Source organism: Aythya marila (genome assembly GCF_965140915.1).
Source record: "Aythya marila genome assembly, chromosome: 18".
Taxonomy (NCBI): Eukaryota; Metazoa; Chordata; class Aves; order Anseriformes; family Anatidae; genus Aythya; species Aythya marila.
In genome coordinates, this window is record NC_139059.1 from 5,904,668 (window position 1) to 5,924,666 (window position 19,999).

General features: G+C 41.5%; 2 protein-coding genes across 3 annotated transcripts; one reads left to right on the forward strand and one right to left on the reverse strand.

Moving 5' to 3' along the window:
- Positions 1-7,278, reverse strand: COIL (coilin). The gene is made up of 7 exons (XM_082775001.1): positions 7,016-7,278; positions 5,642-6,836; positions 5,201-5,287; positions 3,706-3,753; positions 3,031-3,106; positions 2,028-2,116; positions 1-1,565 (listed from the first exon to the last, which is right to left on the reverse strand). Exons 1-7 carry the CDS (start codon positions 7,267-7,269, stop codon positions 1,476-1,478), a joined length of 1,839 nt encoding a protein of 612 aa, XP_082631127.1. The 5' UTR covers positions 7,270-7,278; the 3' UTR covers positions 1-1,475.
- A 70-nt stretch (positions 7,279-7,348) lies between these two features.
- Positions 7,349-18,041, forward strand: SCPEP1 (serine carboxypeptidase 1). Of its 2 annotated transcripts, none has more exons than XM_082775003.1 (13): positions 7,349-7,423; positions 8,126-8,271; positions 9,185-9,274; positions 10,162-10,317; positions 10,795-10,869; positions 11,070-11,142; positions 12,090-12,127; positions 12,302-12,430; positions 13,940-14,024; positions 14,819-14,932; positions 15,581-15,718; positions 17,305-17,468; positions 17,592-18,041. In XM_082775003.1, the coding sequence occupies exons 1-13, from the start codon at positions 7,366-7,368 to the stop codon at positions 17,655-17,657; spliced, it is 1,332 nt and encodes a 443-aa protein (XP_082631129.1). In that variant the 5' UTR covers positions 7,349-7,365; the 3' UTR covers positions 17,658-18,041. The 2 variants fall into 2 exon arrangements, with proteins under 2 accessions (XP_082631129.1, XP_082631130.1); XM_082775004.1 differs by lacking the exon at positions 7,349-7,423 and adding an exon at positions 7,821-7,953.
- The last annotated feature ends 1,958 nt before the right edge of the window (positions 18,042-19,999 follow it).

A 19,999-nucleotide genomic window follows, 5' to 3' on the forward strand; every position in this document is an offset into this window, starting at 1 on the left:
ATTGTGCATTGGAACAGGAGTTTTGTGCTAACTTGGTAACAATGGTTAAATAAAACTCAAGATTTTATCTTCAAAACATCCTTTCTCTGGGGTATATTTGTTTTCAATCATGATCTGTTTCTCACAGGATGCTGTATCTTTACTTTATAGCCAAAATACACGGTAGGCAATGGAACAAGAGGCAAGTACTGCTCTAACAGGCTGTGAAATACTTGCATGTAATATTTGCAGTTTTATAAGAATTCAAAATTAACAATTTCCTTAAAAAGTAATCTTTCAATTAATCCTGTCTCCATGTGATTGCACTAGTATCAGAAGTGTTCTCTTTGTCCAGTTTGCAAGTATATCCACATTTAGAATCAGATTTTTAACATAAAACAACAGCAACTAAAGAGAGCTGCAACACAAATTAATTTTACTGATAAAAGCATTTCTTCACAACGGAGACATTTTAATAGGAATAACACAAAGGTGTGCAATATTTTGATGTAGTCATGCATTAGTCAGAATATATACTAGCTAAACCATGACATGCAGCTTTTCAGGTGTTTGTTGTACCCAGGTCTGTCTTTTCTAAATGTCTTCTGCTTAAGAGTCAACTATCTGAGTTGGAGAGTCTTAAATTTTAAGATTTGCCAAGATGCAAGTACAATACCTTAGGGGCACAAGGTTCTAACTCAACACTGGTATTTAGCAGAGATGTCAGTAAGTGCACCACTACCATATGATGACCTGTTCTATGATTAGAAAGGAAACAAAAAAGTAAGTACAGACACTTCAGCACTGAAACGGCAAAAGGGTTTGCTGAAAAAGGTTTTCAGAGTGTACACAGATTAACACACAGGGACACATTTTTGTCTAGGATTTCTGAAATACTCCACTGGTTCCAGACAAAATTCTCAGTTACAAATAGTATTTATCTGCCTTTCAAAATTACAGAAGCTTAAAGTCTGTACATTTTTCTTGACGCATTCAAGTGAACCCTGTACACAACTGCAAAGCCATGGCATTTGTATCGTGCTCTGCAGCCGTACAGGAAGAGTCATGTGTATCAATACTATTTGACTTTTAAATGATGGTCTTTAATTATCCTTACAGCAAGCTGCCATTGTATGGCAGTTATACTGCTCTAGACAAAACAAGACATTTAAATGGAGCTACTGACAGTACAAGGTCATATTTTGTATTTTTGATCAAACTGTTCCAGTTTTACAGCTCACAGTTGTGAGATATGAAAAGTGTGGCTAAGATTCTATTTAAAAAAAATCAAATCTATATTAAAGATTTCCTATAATAAACAAAGCATTCTTGCATTACATAAAAAACATATCCTAAGAAAAAGTGTTTTCTTTTGGCATCAATTTCATTTCAAAACCATTTATTAAAAATATTCACCAGTGCATCTGCTGCCCTCAGAATTCGAAGGCAGTATTTCACAAAACAAGTCCATACGATTATGTACATGTATTCACATCTTAGATTGCTCCGTTTTCAATGCCTGATCCATTAACTCGAGTCTCAACAATCAGTCTTGGTTCTATCAGCGCATCCCAACTTTCAGTTATCTGAAAGCAAAATACAGACAAGAGTTAGCATGTACGAAGTATACAGGCAGATGCAGTTTTGTTCTACATTATACTTTGTCTGGACTTGAACAGCAGCACTACTGATCACAGATCATAGATTCTTCCTGTGATTTGGTGATCTTAGTGAATCTCAGTCTTCCTTACTTGTGCATCAGGCAGGCTACCTCAAAGGAATAGCCTTTTAAGAACTGATGCTCTATCTAGTTGTGATATTGTTTGTTAGCCAAAACTAAATGGTTACACTGTCTGATGACTGGTTTTGAATCTAGTTAATTGAAAACACACGCATGAAGTTCTTATCTTGTAATCATACACATTCTGTGATTCTTGCTAGAAAGGATCAATTATTTTTGCTTTCAATCAGATGCATTATAATAAGAGGAATCCCACTGAGAAGAACAGTGTCATAAAGCAGGAAGTGCGAACAAGATATGCACATACCTTTGTATCATGAGGAACAGCGTACTCTATCAGCTCAGCTCCATCTGCAGACTGGTAAACCAGATCAAATTTCCCTGGCTCTTTAGCAGCTTTAAAAAAAAAAAAAAAAAAAGCTTCTTAGTTACATGAACAAGAAGCAAAAGGTTAACATTTTCATCATGTTTGCAAAGCTAGTCAAGCACAGCTGTGCATTTTTGGTTTGTTTGTTTTGGTTTGTTTTGTTAATTTTAAATTATTAGTCTAAACTGCTGCAATAATTGAGGCTCCAGAGGTTCAAGGAACCACTTGAGCTGTGACATTACTCTGTATTTATGTTACGCTTTTCCACAACACAGTACCCACGCCTCACATTATTAATCCACTTTGTATGAACCCTCTTTAGCCTATTTTTGAGTTTTAAACATATATCATATCAGCAATGTTTGTAACTAACAAAACTCTGACGGAGAACTGAACTCTACACAACAAAATTAAAGTAATTATCTAGTAAAACTACGCATGAAAAATGTTTGTCAACAATACGCTGCCTACATTTGAGAAAAATGCTCATATGATAATGATGCATTAATGGTGGTATAAATCTCAACTGCAGCATACACATATATATTTCTGGGTCTCTGAAGTGCACTTTGTCATTGTATAGGCTCTGTTTCACATCCAGTGGAGACAGTGACTTCACTGACTTCACAAATAACAATATTAGGACCTAAAACGTTCTCTGGAATTCTACATAATCTTTTTAATTTTTCAGGAAATGAAACAGCAATGGAAATGAGTTACTGACTGGAGAAATTTCATTTTGCAAGCATATAAGAGCATGCTCTTTAAGACTAGCAAGCATCAGAACTTCTCGATTTAAATAGACTTTTTGGAGAGGCAGTTTGGAGGGGGCAGGAAGGTTGAGAAAGAACAGGAGGAAATTGGAAATGCTCATGGAGCGGGAAATGTGCCCGAGATTAGTTATTTTTCAGGTGATGCACATGCAGTGTCCCAGGGTACATACGTTGGCTTGTTGAAGACGATAGGATCTCAAGCTCGATCTGTTTTTTATCAGCATTCCAACTGATTATTTTCCCCTCCTGTATAAGGCAACAAGAAAAGAATCTGATATAACACATCTCAGCACTGGATAACCATTCCATATTACAACCATTCTGATACTTGATCACAATTAGAAAAATTTAACAGACATACTTCTATCTCTACATACAAAATCTGTAAGGTATTAACATTTAGCAATCTGCAGTTACAAGTATCAATACAGTCATGATACTGTCACTATCCTTGTAGTTTAAATCAGTACTTTCCAAGAAACCAAGTTATTTCAAGTAGGTACTGAATTTTACATACACCAATACCAAGAATTTACCTTGACTTCAAAGAGCAGTATACTTGAACACAGCTACGTTTTTGTACTTGAAGGTCTGCTTTTCTGTCATCTCTAAAATACTAATGATCATTAATAATTTTTTTTTTTTTTTTTTTTAACAGCTTCACCTAGTTTTCAGCTAGCTTTGGGTTTTAGGTTTTAATTTTTACTTCTGCAAAAGGAATCATCTGCAGACTCAACCAGGTAAGAAGAAAAATACTATAGAACATCAAAATATTTAAGTCTTACCTCACCTATAATATTTTTTTTCAGTGAGTTGGGGGGTTTAGGGAGAAGGAAAAACAATACCTTATAGTCTGAAATTTCAGGACTGTAATTTTCAGTTAGTTCCAAGCGCTGTTGAAAGAAACACAAATAAGTTACAACTTATGATCCTTTAAGATGCCACCTATACCCAGACTTGGCTTCTTCAGCAAGAGGGAAGTGCAAGAACCAAGTCTCCTACTCCTAGACCCTGACACCTATCACAGTCCCAGGCAGCCTTTCAGGACTCACTGCTCTGAAGGATTTCTGTTTAGGTCAGGCTGTGAAATGAGATCAAGGAGAAGGATCCAGTCTCCTCAGCTCCAGTGATTTCATTTTTCTTTACTTTTTTTATTTTGCGGTGAAGTGTAATTATTTGTTATTTATTGTAAGCTTTGCAGTAATATTTTAGAAACACCGCAGAGAGAAATAATAACAGAGGGATTTTTATTTTTTTTTTAATAACATCTAATTTTAACACTGACTTTCCTTGCACATAGGAGAGGGGTAATGCTTCTTTATGTCATTCTTATATTTAAACATAAACCTTGAAACCATCCTCAGGATAGAGAGAAACTTTGAGAAGATAAAGCCTGAAAGCTCAGTTATTCGTGACCTGATTGGGTGCCACGTAAGGGAGTCTTTGTACAGCTGTACATGGAAATTCACATTGAAACAACCGCAGAGACACTTCTTTGTGCTGTATAAATGTGGCAAGTCTTAAGAAATGCATTTAAGATACTGAATAATATTATCTTTTAGGTCGGAAGAGACCTAAGATTACCAAGTCCAACCACAATGTGGAATCTTAAAAAAGGATTTGTTTATTCTTTTTGTGAAGGATTTTAACAAGAGCCAAGATTTTGCCTTTATGCCACTGGCGAGCACAGCTCATCTCGATCCCATGATCTGCAACAGATAGCCAGCACATGCCAGCTCAAGAAAACTTTCATATCGTTGAATATGAGTTTTATTACAGCAGTACAGGCAATGCTCTGTTATCTGGGGAGATGGGAGGCTGGCGCTGCCAGAGAATGGAAAAGCCTGGTGATACAGGTGATTCAAGCACTGTGCAAACACTCAAACTCCTCCCTCGTAGCCCTATCTAGCTTCAGGACAGAATTACCTAGCCCTATTTGTATGCTCAAAACCTTTGTAAAAATCTAAGTCAGAAAAGAATTTTTAGAACAGAACCTGTAATATTTTCTATAGTATGGGAAACTATTAGGTTAGAAGGACAGCAAGAGGAATGAATGCTTTCAGAGCCTACAAACATTTGGAAGCAGTTTTACGCTCTGAACCACTTGTTGAACTTTAAAAAAAAAAGTTTTGGAAGAAAAAAAAAGTTTAAAATTAATTTATGGATTCTTAATCCTTATACTTTTACAGTACCAGTCCCTGAACAATGCAAGATCATATCCTAAAGTGCAAGCTTTTGGTTGTCAGGACTACACCATTTTTATCATATCATGCAAAATTTAGAGCGGCCCAAGTGAAGCAATTTTAGCCCAGTAACAGTCAGCATTTCAAAGTTCTTTACCTTAAAAGCAATTCTTTCTCCCACTTGTGGTGGGGCAGCTAGAAGAGGTAATACACTATAGTCTCTCTTGGGGACTTCCACGGCATTCTGTGAAACAAACAATAAACCCATTGATTTGATTACTGTTTTTATAAAAACGGAAGACAATGTTTGTGATGTAGGAACGTAAGAGCTCTGAGAATAGTAAGGTACGTGTATGAGTGCTTTGAGATAGAAAATACAGTCTCTTAAGTATTGTTTCATAAACACTCCTTCAGGCTGATACATGGAAGTACTGTAAACATCAGACTTGCTAAGTTAAGATCCATCGCTAAGTTACAACCCATCAACCTTTCTCCTACTTATTTATTTCTGCTTTTCTGAACTACTCTCACCCTATACATTTTTTGTACAGTTAGATCTGCAAGAGAAAGGTGACCAATGACTGCATAAATCACTCACCTGGACAAGAAAAGAAGTATTTGTCACAGCTTCATTTATCTGCCTCTGTTTCTGGCCTTCACTGCTGTAGTTATAGAAGAAGCCAGGGTTTTCTCCTCTCCCACGACCTCGGCCCCTCATCATCCCACGAAACCCACGGCCCCTAGGTCCTCTCCAGAAGTTATCCTCTCCTGTTCCACGCCCCCTTCCACGACCTGGGCTGGCGACCGGTCCTTGAATACTGGCTGGCAACAGTTTAGTACTGTTTCTTACTATGGAATTACTCATTCCAGCATTTGCTGTGGGTTTTTTAATAACAAGTGTTTCTGAATCTGAACTGTCAGATTCTGAAGAGGAAGTCTTTGCTTTGGGAGCACTACTGGAACCGGCTTTTACAGCTGCTACATTGTTAGGCAATGACTTTTCCTTTGTGGTATTGTCTTGTGCTGGTGCCACTTTCTCATCCTCTGTACTTGAGTCAGAATCCTCACTAGAGGACTGGGATTTTTTAACAGTCTTACTAACTGCAGTCTTAGTGGAATTTTCAGCTTTAGATTTTACAGTCACTTTATTAGAAACAGCAGTTTTCACCTCAGAGTTTGTAGCAGCTTGGGATTTGTCTCTGGGAAGTGTTGCCACTGCAGATTTATGGGAAGATTTATTTTGCTTTATATTTAATTCACTGCTGTCGCTGTCAGACGACGTGCTGGAGGAATCTGAAGTTCCCACCCTCTTTTTCCTGGTCTCTGTTGTCAATTTTTTGGTGTTATTTTTACCAGAATTTAAAGAAAAGCTGTCATTTTTCCGTTCTAAAGCCGCCTTTGCTGCAGCGACCTTTGTGTGCTTTCCATCCTTTGTTTTTGTTGCCAACTGTTTCTCCCTCTCTGCTTTCTTAAGTTTTTTAGATCGGTCAGTAGGGCTCTCTTCCTTACCTTCTGTGAGTCTACTCCCACTAACTTCGTCCATTCTTTTTCGTTTCTTGTGTTTCTTTTGAGAGTCCAAAATATCTAGAGAGGCCTCTTCTCTACAAGAGGAATACTCGGGGCTTTGTTTCTTCTTCTTCTTTTCCTTTTTACGCCTGTCATCTTCACTCCTAGACAATTCCTCCTCTTTCTGCTTTCGTTTGTGCCTTTTTTTGCTTTTGTCTGGCGTGTAGGAGAACTCATCATCCACCTCTTCATCATCGCTGTCCGCGAGTACCCCTTCCAGCTTCACTCTGCCAAAAAGCAGACAGACACACACCAGGGTCAGGCGGCACCCTGCAGGCCTTTGGGGCGGGGATGCCCAGCCCGGTACCGGCATAAACCGTGCAGAACCTTTGGGGGGACCCCGATAGGGCCCTCAGGGCCCCCCCGATCAGGCTCCGTGCCCCCCCCCCCCCACCCCCGGCCGTACCTCAGCGCGTCGTTGTCCCGCACCAGGCGGGCGCTCTCGGTGGGTGGCAGCAGCGCCCCGTCCAAGAAGAGGCTGAGGCGGGCCCGGCGGCTGAAGCCGAACCTGTGGCGGATGATGCTGAGCAGGTCGGTGACGAGCCGCGCCTGGCCGGGCTCCAGCAGCAGCCAGCACAGCGCGCAGCCCGGGCTGCACGGCGGAGGGTGGTCGAACAGCAGCCGCAGGCGGAGCGGGCCGCAGCCGCCGGGCGCCGCCATGTTGCGGCGGGAGGAGGAGGAGGAGGAGGAGGAAGAGGAGGGGAGAGGAGGGCGGAGGGGCGGTGCGGGAGCCGCCCGCGTGACAGCGGCGGGAGGATGGCGCCGCAGCGGGCAGGGGTCGTGCTGGGGCTGGGGCTGGCGGCGCTGGCGGCAGGTACGGGATGGGGGGTTTGGGGGGGGGGGAGGGGGCTCGGTCCTGTGACGGGACACCTGGCTGGGGCCGCTCAGCCCAGGGAGGAGGCTGGGGGGGGATCGCATCGAGCTCTGCAAACACCTGAGGGACCTTGGAAAGAGGACGGGGACAAAGTCTTCTCGGTGGCGGCCAGTGGCGGGACGAGGGGTGACGGGTGTGAAGGGAGCCGCGGGAGGGAGAACTCGAAAGGGTTCGGGTGAGGGGGCGCTGGAACGGGCTGCACAGAGAGGCTGTGGGGTGGCCGCGTGTGGAGATACCCAAACCCGCCTGGGTGCCACCCTGTGCTCTGGGTGACCTTGCTGGGCAGGGGCTGGGCCGGGTGGGCCTCTGGAGCCCCCTGCCCACCGCAGCCCCTCGGTGTCTCTGTGAAAATCCTGTCCCAGCGGCTGCCCGGTGCTGTGCCCGCAGCAGCTGCGCTGTCAGGCGCTGGGAAGCGAGCGCCTAATTGCACGCCTAACCGCATTCACTGATGGTAAATCAGCCACGGGCGTGTAAGTATGATTCTTACAGTAATTTCTTTAATTGAAGCACCTCTAATTATCACACCCGAGATTGAAATGTAATGTTGTGGAACAAATGTGGGAGAAAGCCCGCAGCTGAACCTTTTGGACTTAGCTGTTTGTTTGGTTGTTTTATTCAGTGTTTGTTTGTCTTACCCCCAAGGTGTGGTGCTGAAGCAACCCCAAGAGCCCAAAGAGCTGTGGGGATATGTGCAAGTCCGAAGTAAAGCCCACATGTTCTGGTGGCTCTACTACGCAAACAACCCAACCAAGGACTTCACAGAGCTACCTCTCATAATGTGGCTTCAGGTAAGGCTTGGTAAAGGCACTTAGTCAAGAACTTTTTCCATCTGCGCCTGGTTCAGTGTGGTAAGTACTTTACAGCTGGACAGAAGTAGTGTTCAAAGCTGTCTGATTCTAATGCTTCATGTTGTGAAGGAAGCGTTCAGGTTAGCAAGAAATAATTAAAGTGTCATTCCGCAGTTGTGTGATGCCCTCAACTACTCATAGAGTTAAACTGCAGAAATAGCAGCTGTTCTTATCTTTCAAATAACAGTAGTGCTTTTTGTGCCAGACATGACAAGTACTTAGAGGCGTCACAGCAACTTTCCTGAGGAGTTTACAGCCTAACTGATGTTCAGAGGGAGAGTAGACAAAACAATCAGAGATGTAGGATAACTGCTGTAAGGAAACAAGTCAGAGAGACTGATTGTTTTAGAGATTGGTCCCATTCAATCACAACTCATAAAAGTCAGTGGTGTGTGCTCCACATTCACTTCCAGTATTACATTTCAGAAATTAATGTTGAATATAATCGCTTGATTTGGTCCTTTCCCTTTTCATGTTATTTTTTCAGAGTGAAATGCATGTGCTGTACATGCTGAGAAAAAAATAATCACTTGCAAACGTCTGTTTTTACCTATTTTTTTGCATTAGATATTAGGGGATTAAGGGGAAAGGTTTTCAAACAGCACTCATATCATGCAACTCATTAGATGCTTTCACAACTGGATGACTGCTTCTCTGTTCAGAAATAGCTTGTGTACGCATAATGAAAAGACAATGAGGAAGAGAGCCTTCTTTGCAAGTTAACATGTAGGGCAAAGGCCACTTCTTTAAACACGTGATAGGTTGTGCTTAGGGGGTTGCTTTTGTTCTCCTGTCTTTCATGTCTCTACCATGCTGCCTTCTAATTTACTTGTCATTTGCTGTTTCCCCTTAGGGAGGTCCAGGAGCTTCAGGCTGCGGATTTGGGAACTTTGAAGAGATTGGTCCGTTAGACAAAGAAATGAAACCAAGAAATACAACCTGGGTATAGTGGAGAGTTCAGCTCCTAATAATTGATTGAAAAATGTTTGTTGCTTGTGTAGGCAAAAGCACACACAGAATAATTTTCATTTAAATAGAACTATGATACTTCATCTTAAAATGATGTGGTTAATAAAAATGGCTTATATGAGTAGCCTTGTTAAGATCTGAAGAAGTAGCCTCTTAATTTGATTTGGTGGAATATAGCTGGGCTTCCATGAATCTGTGAGTTGCACATGTCTGAGGAAATGGAGAGCAGGGAAATTCTAGGAGGATGTTATTTCTAATCCTTGCTTCATTGCATGCACTCATGAAGGCTTTTCTGGGTGGCTGGCAACGTATAACCAAGGGATTGTAATTACAAGCCCAGTATCACCTTCATGGGAAACCAGCTGTAATATAATTATAGCTGCCTATGAAGGTTTATTCAACAGAACATATTTGTGCTGTGAGACAACCAATAGCCTTAACTACTCTGGAGATCCCTAGATCACATGGATGATCTGCCCTTGAATGACTGGGATTTTTGGGCACCTTTCCTGTTACAGATTAGGAAATGGAAAGACTTCATGTTGTACCTCTCTTGTATGAGCTGTACTGCTTTGAGCCGTGCTGGCTATCTCTGTGCTGATCTATTGATTTTTACGTAAACACTTGTAACTATACAACTTGGCACTATTCAATAGCATATTTGACATCTGACAGACAAGTCCTACCTGTACCATTTCCTGTGTTGGACTTGTACCTAATTTTTTGGCAAGTTCTTTCAGGGTCAGGGATATGGTGACTGTTAGACTTCTGTGCATCAAAACCATAGTTTACAGTAGTGGTGCTCTGCTAGACTGTTAGCTGAACTGAGATTTCACAGAAACTTGCTTTCCGCTTTTACAGTTGCAGGCAGCCAGTATCTTGTTTGTGGATAATCCTGTTGGCACTGGATTCAGTTATGTGGATGACTGCAGCTTGTTTGCCAAAAACCTTACCACAGTAGTCTCTGATATGATGGTCTTTCTCAGAGACTTTTTCACACATAGAACAGAATTCCAGGTAAGTGATTTGAATTATTGATTAGAATCCTATTTTTATTTGATTGTTAAATAGTTCTCAAAAGGAATTGGTGAACAGGAGATGTCTGCTACTAGGCAGCATGCAGCGGTGGGGCGAGGCACTGCAGATGTAAGCACTGCCTCTGATTCTTCACAATTTATAACTGGTATCTTGAATTTCTGTCTTAGGCACCAGCTAGGTAATCAAAAGGGTGTGTTGTTTTCTATTGTGACCTGAGAAGCATGTAGGAACATGACTGTTCCTAGTTCCAAAATACTGAAGTGCCCACTTCAAAACTCCTGGTAATTACACCAGTATGTTGTGGAAATCTTATCTGCAACTTAGAATCAAAAATCTCCAGTGTTGGATAGTGAGAAGTGACAAGCAAGCTCCTGGGTTCTGTGGGATGGCGGAAGAGGGTTGGGGATATGTTCTGCCCTCTGTCTGATGGCTTCATTGTGTGGTTTTTCTCTCCAGACCATCCCATTCTACATATTTTCTGAATCTTACGGAGGTAAAATGGCTGCTGGCATTGCCTTAGCGCTTCATGAGGTAAGTAGTTGGGATGTAGTTCACTTTTCACTTTAAAATGTGGTATTCTACAATACTAGTATTTCCTGGAATACGCTGTGCCTCTTGCCTAAGTCAGGCCAATAACCCATTTTTGTTTTTCACATAAGGAAAACTGGTTCTAGAGTTGTGAATTTCTTACTAAAAGAAGGCTTGTTTTTATTTTTCCTCTTCTCACCAAGGCTGTTCAAAAAGGAAGTATAAAGTGCAATTTTGTTGGGACTGCTCTTGGAGACTCATGGATTTCTCCTTTGGGTACGTTTAAAATCGTTTCATGGGTATCTACAGTCAAAAATGCCAGCCCTGCCTTAAGGGACTTAAATCTCTAGTGAGTCTGGTAAATCAAATCACCAAAAATAAATACTTTAGTATTGCAAGCTGGTTGAATGTATCTTTAGAATATATCTAAGTCATGAACAGTCTGAGGGCAAAGTCAATGAGGAGCACACTTGCATTTTTATTGAGGTGGTGGTGAAATGTCCTTACAAATCTCTACTGTGTCTGTGGTGTTTTGATAAGAGTACTGCACATAAAATGTGGCCACTAGATGATCCACAAAGTTGCAACTGAAGTTTTCTCACTGTTTTCACAAGGAGACCTTGTGCTAGGGAACTGATGTGCTTGCTGACCTGGAGAAGATAGGGTGTCTGGTGAAGGCCAAAAAAAGAAAAGGATTCTTGGTCTTCAGTAAGATTTGCAAGGGTAGGCTCCACAGATTCTTTGTGACATGGGACAGTATCAAGCCAACTCCTGCCTGTCTTAGAAGGATCATCTGTTCCTTGAAACCTTATAAATTATCCTGTTAGAAAAAAGATTTGTTCTATAACTATTTTTTCCCTGAAATATTTTCAAATAGATTAGTTTAGACTATGCTTAGACTTTGTACGTTCTCTCCCCATGCTGTAGCAATGTGCTGCAGTGCTGGGGTGAGAATGCTTTGGTAAGGACATGTCTGTTGCTTTATATAAATTTCACCAATTTATGTTTATGGCATTGAATTAGTCTTAGTGGTTCTTGAGATTTGTAAAGAAACTGCTCCATGGCATGTAAGCTTCAGACTAAAGTGAGCAGACAGTAATTCTTCACTGAGTAACGTATCTCTGTGTGGTTTTTGTCATGACCGTTTCTATTACAATAAAGGAAAAGTAAAGGAAATCATATGGCAAAAATGTAGATGTTTGAAATCTGTTCTGTTTCTTTAGATTCGGTGCTGTCTTGGGGGCCCTATCTTTATAGCACCGTAAGTACCTTAAGCTCTTGGTCTTCTGAGAACTTGTACTACCATATAGTATAAATGGAGGTTGATTTTAAGGTTGGCTCTTAATTGGTATAAAATCTCTCATGCATGGAGACTGTTAATGAGAACTGAATGTGGAATTATAATTAAAGCTGTCCTACTGCGTTTCTCTTCTAGTCTCTCCTTGATGATCATGGTCTAGCAGAGGTGACTGCTGTTGCTAAAGAAATAATGGATGCCATAAATAAAAATCAATATGGCCTGGCCACTGAGCTCTGGAGCAAGGCTGAAGGTGTCATTGAAGAGGTAAGATATTAACGAATTAACAAGATATTAACAGCATTAACAAATAGCTGGTGCTTGGGGGAGCACCCAATGCCAGGTTTTCTTTTCTATGAGCACTGGCTTGGTGTGCATCCTCCAAACCCTGACCAGTCACTTCCACCAGTATGTGTTTTATGATACTGCTGCTGTAAAAGAGCTGTTTGTTTGCTGTGCGCTGCTGTGTGATTATAAGAGGCAGTGGGAGGAGCAATCCTCATGGGCTTGCAGTATTGCACAAAGGTTTCAACCCACCACATCATTTAAGTAGATGCCTAATTTTTAGCATGCCACTAGTCCCACTGACTTCTATAGAACCTACGTTCAACTTGATCAGGCTATGTCTCCTTGAAAGCTTTGTTTTGACTGTTGAAAACTACATCCAGGAAGGCACACATTTCAAGTTAAGTTTAAATCTTCTATTTAAAAAAGTACAATAGGAGCATAAGATGGAAAGGAACATCAAATTATATTCTGTTACTGTGGGTAAATGCATCTTAGTACTTAACAAGTTCAAATTTAAAAACTAGGTAAAATTTTGTTCTAATTTTTCCTGTTAAAGGGTTGCTCCAAAATTTCAATCTTTTCTTGTATTTGTAGTTTTAGTGCAAGTAAAATTACAGCTTCCTCAAACTGAAAGACTAATCTTGAGCTGCGTCCCACCCCCCTCTTTCTTTCTCAGTGCTTTGCACACAGTTGGTTTCACTTCTTACTTCTTGTTAGAAACTTGTGGTTCCCATTTCGCCTTTCTCTTCAAACATGTTTGTCTTTCCGTTCTGGCTCTGATCACTGTAAGGGTGCAGGCATTTCAGTTCCAGTAGGGTGGATGTTGTGAGCTCATTCCTAACCTGAGCCTCATAACTTTTAAGATTTGACAATTAAATAAAGGGGAGCTTCAAGAATCTTGAGTAACTTTGCTAATAGCAACGGTGATCACACTGATCACTCTTTGGACATAGTCAGTCTACTGTCTGTATCGGAGCTGTCATTTAATGATTCTCAGACTTGTCTAGATGTCAGCAGTTCCAAAAGAGGGATGATGAATACCTATCACCACTGTCTTAAGGAGGCATTTGGGATATTGAAGGGTTTTAGGGTGGGAGGATGTCGAGCAAGAGCTCGGCATTGGGCTAGACTAGATCTAGCAGAACAGGGCATTTGAAAGTATCACTTGTAACTATCTCTGTAATGAGTTGTGAGAATCTGCAGTCATTTGCAGGCTGTAGGGCTTTCTGTAGCTTCACACCTTTTTTAGAGAAGTAGCATCTCTGGCACAAACCACATGTGAACAGAGACTTGAGAAAACTCTTTACCATTCTCAAAGCAAATGTAGAGCCAAAGTTTTTCCATAAATAATTTCCTGATATGTAGACAAATGGTAGGTCACAGGGTCCTTTATTTAGGCCTTACCTCTTCTTTTCAGAAGGAATTCTGTTCCTCAGATCTGAGAAATGTTTCAGTAACACTGTTACAAAAACTATCTTGTGTTTTCAGAACACAGACAATGTGAACTTTTATAACATCATGACTAAGGAAGTTCCAGAAATGAACACAAATGAACAAGAAAATCTTCATCTCAGTAAGTTGGATTTAAGTACTTGAACTTCTGAGGCTCTGGTTGCATTCACCTACCATCAACTCCGATAGTGGGAACAGCATCAGTTTAGCACATCCTTAAAATGGGACCGTCAGATCCAAAGGATATTCTCCTGAGCAGAACTTGATAGCTCTTGCATAGATAGGGATGAATAGGAATGTGGAGTAACCCCTCTATAGATTACACCTCCACCTACACATTCTGCACAGATTACTCCAAGGAAGTAGCGTAATTGCGACACAAGTGTTATGACCTCTAAGTTACTTCCTGTTAATGCCTTTCATTTGTCTTCAAGCTAGGATACAGAAACGTCCCATTCATGTAAATATTCTGATTAGACTCTCTGGCTTCGTGGTGCTTATGCATCTGTGTGAAAACAAGCACGTGTACTGAATTTCTTTCAAGCTCTTTCTCTCTTGGCTTCAGCTGGGAAGGTGAACAGCACAGTCAACTCCCTAGAGTAAAGCATTACAACTCTAAAATAACTGGTCTGCTGAGGAGAAGAAACTGTGCCAAGTGGCTAAAACAGAAACTGAAAAAGTAGTGTGTTAGCTAAAAGCAGAAATGGATGGTTGGACTCTTCCCGTTTTATCCCATGACCTAAATAAGGGTTGACTTCAGGGGGTTCTAGTAAAAGTAAACAAATTGTTCTTCATGGTGTTACGTTTTCACTAGAAGAGTTTGATGGCTGTGACTGTAACACTGAAAATTCTTATCTGTGCAGGATGGCTGTCTTAAATGTGCAACTACTCAAAGCATTTTTTTCTCTTTTCCAGTTAGACTTTACCAACGCCACGTCAAAAATATGCATAAGAACAGCCTAAATGAATTGATGAATGGACCCATCAGAAAGAAGCTAAAAATTATTCCTGACTGTGTGAAATGGGGAGGTACTTTCCTATCTTCTAGTGTGGATCTAATGAATATATTATCACCTTCCACTGTATTAGAGTCCAAAGGAGGAAATTTTATGGTAGTTAGCAGTCACATTAAATTTTCATTGTCCTTCATCCTAAGAAGCAGACTTACTCTTACGAATGAAAATGTAATGGGCAAATCAGTGATAGCAGACATGGTTCTGGTTCTGCTGCTTATATCTGTTTTAGCCAAGCAGATGAGTTCATGAGTGGAAGATGATCTCCCACATCTCAGCATCTGATATTTGTTGTCACAGCCTTGCTGAAAGAATTTCTGTCAGTTTTTCTTTGCCAGAAGGATGGTATCATGAACTGCTGCATGGTGTGGAGGAGAGAGGAAAAAAACAAAGGAAAAGCAAAAAGAACTGATGCCAGCACCCTGTATTTGTGTAATAGGAGCTAGAAACAACAGTGCTGTATTAGCTCCAGTGGGAGTGTGACTGCTTTCTCGTTCTCCTTAGTTCCTCAGACTGATAAATCACAGGCTGATACTTTGTGCTAGAGCTGGATTTTATGTAGCTATGAACTGTGTTTTGAGACCTCTGGCCAGTTGTTTCTGTCCCAGCTTGGGGATGCCATCATTCATCAGTTAAAATTTGTCTCCTTTCTGTTTCTAACCAGGTCAGTCCACAAACGTCTTCGAGAACATGGCTGAGGACTTCATGAAGCCTGTCGTTGACATTGTTGATCAGCTTTTAGCAGCCAATGTCAATGTTACAGTCTATAACGGGCAGCTGGATCTCATCGTTGACACCATGGGTAAGTAAGGGACTTTGTGACTGAGGTCGGGAACAGAACAGGTTATGAGTAGGACATGTCATCACGAGTAACACTTGTACCTGGATGTCTTCTGAAAACCTCCTATGTAACTTGCAGTGCTTAAATACTTCAGTCATAAATGAGCAGCTCTTATGTTTTGCTTACACCCCTGTGAGAGAGGCAATTTCCCTACTTCCATTATAATTATAGTGTTGGGAAATGGATATGCAACATCAGTACTTTCTTGTTTCAATGAAGCCCATAAGCAGGTAGCTAATAACCCACTGAATTATTCTGGGTAGGTGTGTGTATATAAGTACAGTTTTTCATAAATGAAGAATGAGAATAAATTAATAAATATTTGGAGATTGTCCTCTCCTCTCCTGCTCTGCCTTGAAAATCCTGTCCTGTGGGGCAAAGGCCATATCCTGCTACAGATTGATGCAGAACACAGGTCAGCCTTCACTGAGCAGCCTGCAGCAGAGAGCATGGTGCCAGATCAGATGCAGTGAGGGTGTTGGTAATTAGTCCGTGAGGGTGCAGTTGAAGCATGGTCGCACCTGCTGCTCAGTAACATTTGTAGACACCTGCACATTTTGGCAGGGCTTTGTCCCTTGCTGCTTGCAAGATGCAGACTTGATGAAGTGGCAGTGCGGGAGCCAGGCCAAGTGTTGCTGGAACGCCTTGTGCTGCCCATGCTCTCTTCCATTCGCCTTTTCTATTGATGCAGATAATCTGCAGCTACAGTCTGCATAAACATCTTTTTGTGTTGCAGATGGCTTTATTCTTTGTTTCTTTGCCCACTTAGATATTCACGTGCCCTTCATGAACAACATGGCAATCAATATGTCAGAAAACAGAGTATTTAGGCTGTCAAAACAGATTAGCAGTTAGTGGTGCTCCATTTTATCATATTTTGAGCTAAAATTTAGCTTCAGTTCATGTGTAAATTCTTCCAGTAGCTCAGAGGTAGGCTAAAGATAAACCTTTCCCCCCTTGGTGTCCTGGAGTTGGTTTTTTTGCTGCCTCGACTTCCACCTTCTTTAGCAGGGATCTGAAAAGAGTCTTTCTTAGGCTCTTCTTGCTGAGTGACTGTAGCAAACAAAGAAGCAGTAACCCATGTGGCAAGTGTCTCTTTGGATTTCCAAGAGGGGTTGATTCTCCTCCATTGCAGGACATTCAAGGTGTTTGAGCAAAGCATGTCAGAATTGGTAGGGCTGCAGAGCCCGTAAGAGGTGCATGTGCCACTTGGCTACCCAAACCTGCCTATTGCTAGTGTTGAGCATAGAAATAAAGCCTTATGAAAAAATCCAGCTGTTGCTGGGACCACAGCTGGACTGGGAGGGAGTCCAGCAGTGGGCTGGTACCTTGAAGCTGGAAGATTTCCTACAGCCAACTATAAAAAATCACCATAACTCCATTTCACATACATTGTCACTGTTTGCTTTTTCCCTTCCCTCTCCATTGGTTTGTTTCTGCTTGTCCTGGATTGTTTGCAGCCTTGGTCATTCCTCTAGGCAGAGCAAAATTGTTTTTAGAATCTGAGCACATGGAAACGTTCTGTTAAATCTCATATCTCTTAACAGGCCAGGAGGCATGGATCCGGAAACTGAAATGGCCCTGTTTGGACCAGTTCAGCCAACAGAGGTGGAAGGCACTTTATGTGTCTCCAGAATCCACGGATACAGCTGCTTTCCACAAAGCCTATAAGAACTTTGCTTTCTTCTGGATTCTTAAGGCTGGGCACATGGTAAATAACAGACCTATTGGGGTAGGATGCACCGATACCTGCAAGGCAACTGAGCATGCATGTATTGTCGTTCCCTGCTTCTTTACAGCAGCTGCTGACCATGTGCTCTCATCTCCATACTAGGTACCGTCTGATCAAGGAGAGATGGCCCTGAAAATGGTCAGGATGGTGACCCAACAGATGCACTAGGGAAGGAGAGGCCAGCTGGTATGGCCTCCTGCTGAGCGCTGTGTTACTGCAGAATGTGAGTCCAGAACAAATAAGCCGCGGCAGGAACAACTGGTACTTGGACACACAGCTTCTCTGATCTTGATGATGTGTGAAAGCATTTATGAAAAGGCATATTTCTCCTTGAATGAGTTGTTTCTTTTGAATTAGAAAGATATGATTTGCTGCCTCAATGCTGTTTGTAATGACTCTTCCAGAAGGAACTCCTCTGTCATAAACAACTAGCAATAAGCCTTTGCCTTTGTCTTGGAAGGATTTTGTGCTTTTGTAAAAAAGCTGCCTTACTCCGAATGTTCTCTTGTCTGTTCACAGACCAAGACTAAAACTGATTTGCATCTTGATGGATTAGTTGTTTGTTCCTTTCAGAAAGCAAGCCTTTTTCATGAGGCTGTGGAATGTTCCTTCCTTTTTCCTCAGGCCTCTGCTTGAGCCACCTGGCTGGATTAGAAGCCGAAGACACGAAGTTGGCCAGGATAGAAGACCTGCACAATAGGGTCTACAGTCCGTCATCTCAGTGAGATGAGACGCCTGAGTTAGGATCCAAAATTCCTCAGGCTTCCACCACCCCCCTCCAGAGGAGGATTTGACCTCTTTCATCTGGCCATGTGTTGTTTTCATTCTCTTTTAATGACTCAAGTTTTTTTCCTTGGCTTTAACATCTAAAGCACACCCAGTAAAAATTTCTGCTGGAATTCAATTCAAGCCTTATTAATACCATCTCGCACAGAAGAGTCCTAACGAACTGAAGTCTCTTACAAGCTTTTGAGCATAGGCTGGAGAATGAAAAGCAGAATGTCACTAGAACAGTAATAGCATAATTCTGAAAGGTAATAGTTTTTAAAAGAAGGCTATACAAACTAGAACCAACATCTTCACTGCATTTTCTAGATAGCTTTTTTTTTTAAGTCTTGCAGAGACCTTTTGTCTTGTGAAACAATATTTTTTACACAATATACTGTCAAGGAGAGACTTGATCAGACATATTTGACTTCTGCTAAAGAACACAAAGTGACTGTTCTTTATCACTGTCTGCTAGGAGGCACAACAGCTTGTTCCAGCTGTCAGAATCCTAAATAAATAGCAACCTGCCAGTTACTCCAGCAACTGAAACTGTCATGAAAAGTCTGATAGCATTGGCTTAGCAAGGACTGAGGCATAATGCTATGTAAACATGTGCAGTCGTCCAGCAGCTGGACTATTGGCACCTAATAATTGCTCTCCTTCTTGTTGTCTGCTTGAACTGTGTTCACGAGAACTTTAACAATGCAAATCCAGACCTTTTTAAAACACATTTTTAGTAAGTGCAATAGGTCTAATCTTATTCCTCTCCCTTGGGCATAGAATGTCATAGGACATACTGTCATTGGCACAGTCAGACTATGCTGATCACCATTAACCCTCCAGCCAATTTGATCTGTCGATGGTCACAGCAGTAATGATGCTGCACCTACATTCTCATGCATAAATATTTTTGTTCTGTCCTTTAGCTCCTATTAGTCAGCTGACTTGGACTCAGCTCACACAATCTGTTTTGAGATGCAACAAGTAATCACTGTTTGGCGTTAGCATGGTATAGCATGTTCTAATTTTACTACTCTGTCCCAGATCTTGCTGCTAAATGCAGCAAAATACAGGAATTGCACTCCTTGTAGTCAGCTAGAATAAAATCACAGATGGAGCATACCTATTCAGATGTTGTGTAGTCCATCTCAGAGCAAAGTAAACAAAACTTTAAAAAGTATATGTAAAGCAGTAAGGATCAACTTACCGAACAGTTCACATATTGTGTGCTGTGGGCGAGTGAGCCTAAGGAAAATATACTGGTTGGTGTGCCCTCAGGCAAGAGCAGCTGCTAGATGATTTGCAAAATAGCAGTCTTTATTTTAATAAATTGAGGGTGTGTGCAGACATTTAGAGGTCACTTGTGTAAGACAATGGTCTTTCCCTTCAAGAGTCTGAGGTGTGTTGTTTGGTTGCTAGAGCCAGAGAGGAATGTTTGTGTGTCTCTTGGCAGGGCTTTTTGGGGTAGGAGTTGGAAATGACTGTAGCTACTACACTAGGTTACCTTTTTACATGGTTGTCTTCTTATCCAGACCCATTGCTGGTCCCCTCACAAGTTCTCAGGTCTACAGAACAATTAGGTATCTTAAATGTTTTGTTGTATTCAGGATCTCCTGTCAAGACTGGAGATCTCTACCTGAAGAACAGGACAGAAATGACCTAGAGGCCTGGTAGCTGCCAGATGCTTTCTAGCACCCTTAATGCTTCCAGGAGGCTGCCAGATGCCATCACATGTTGTAATC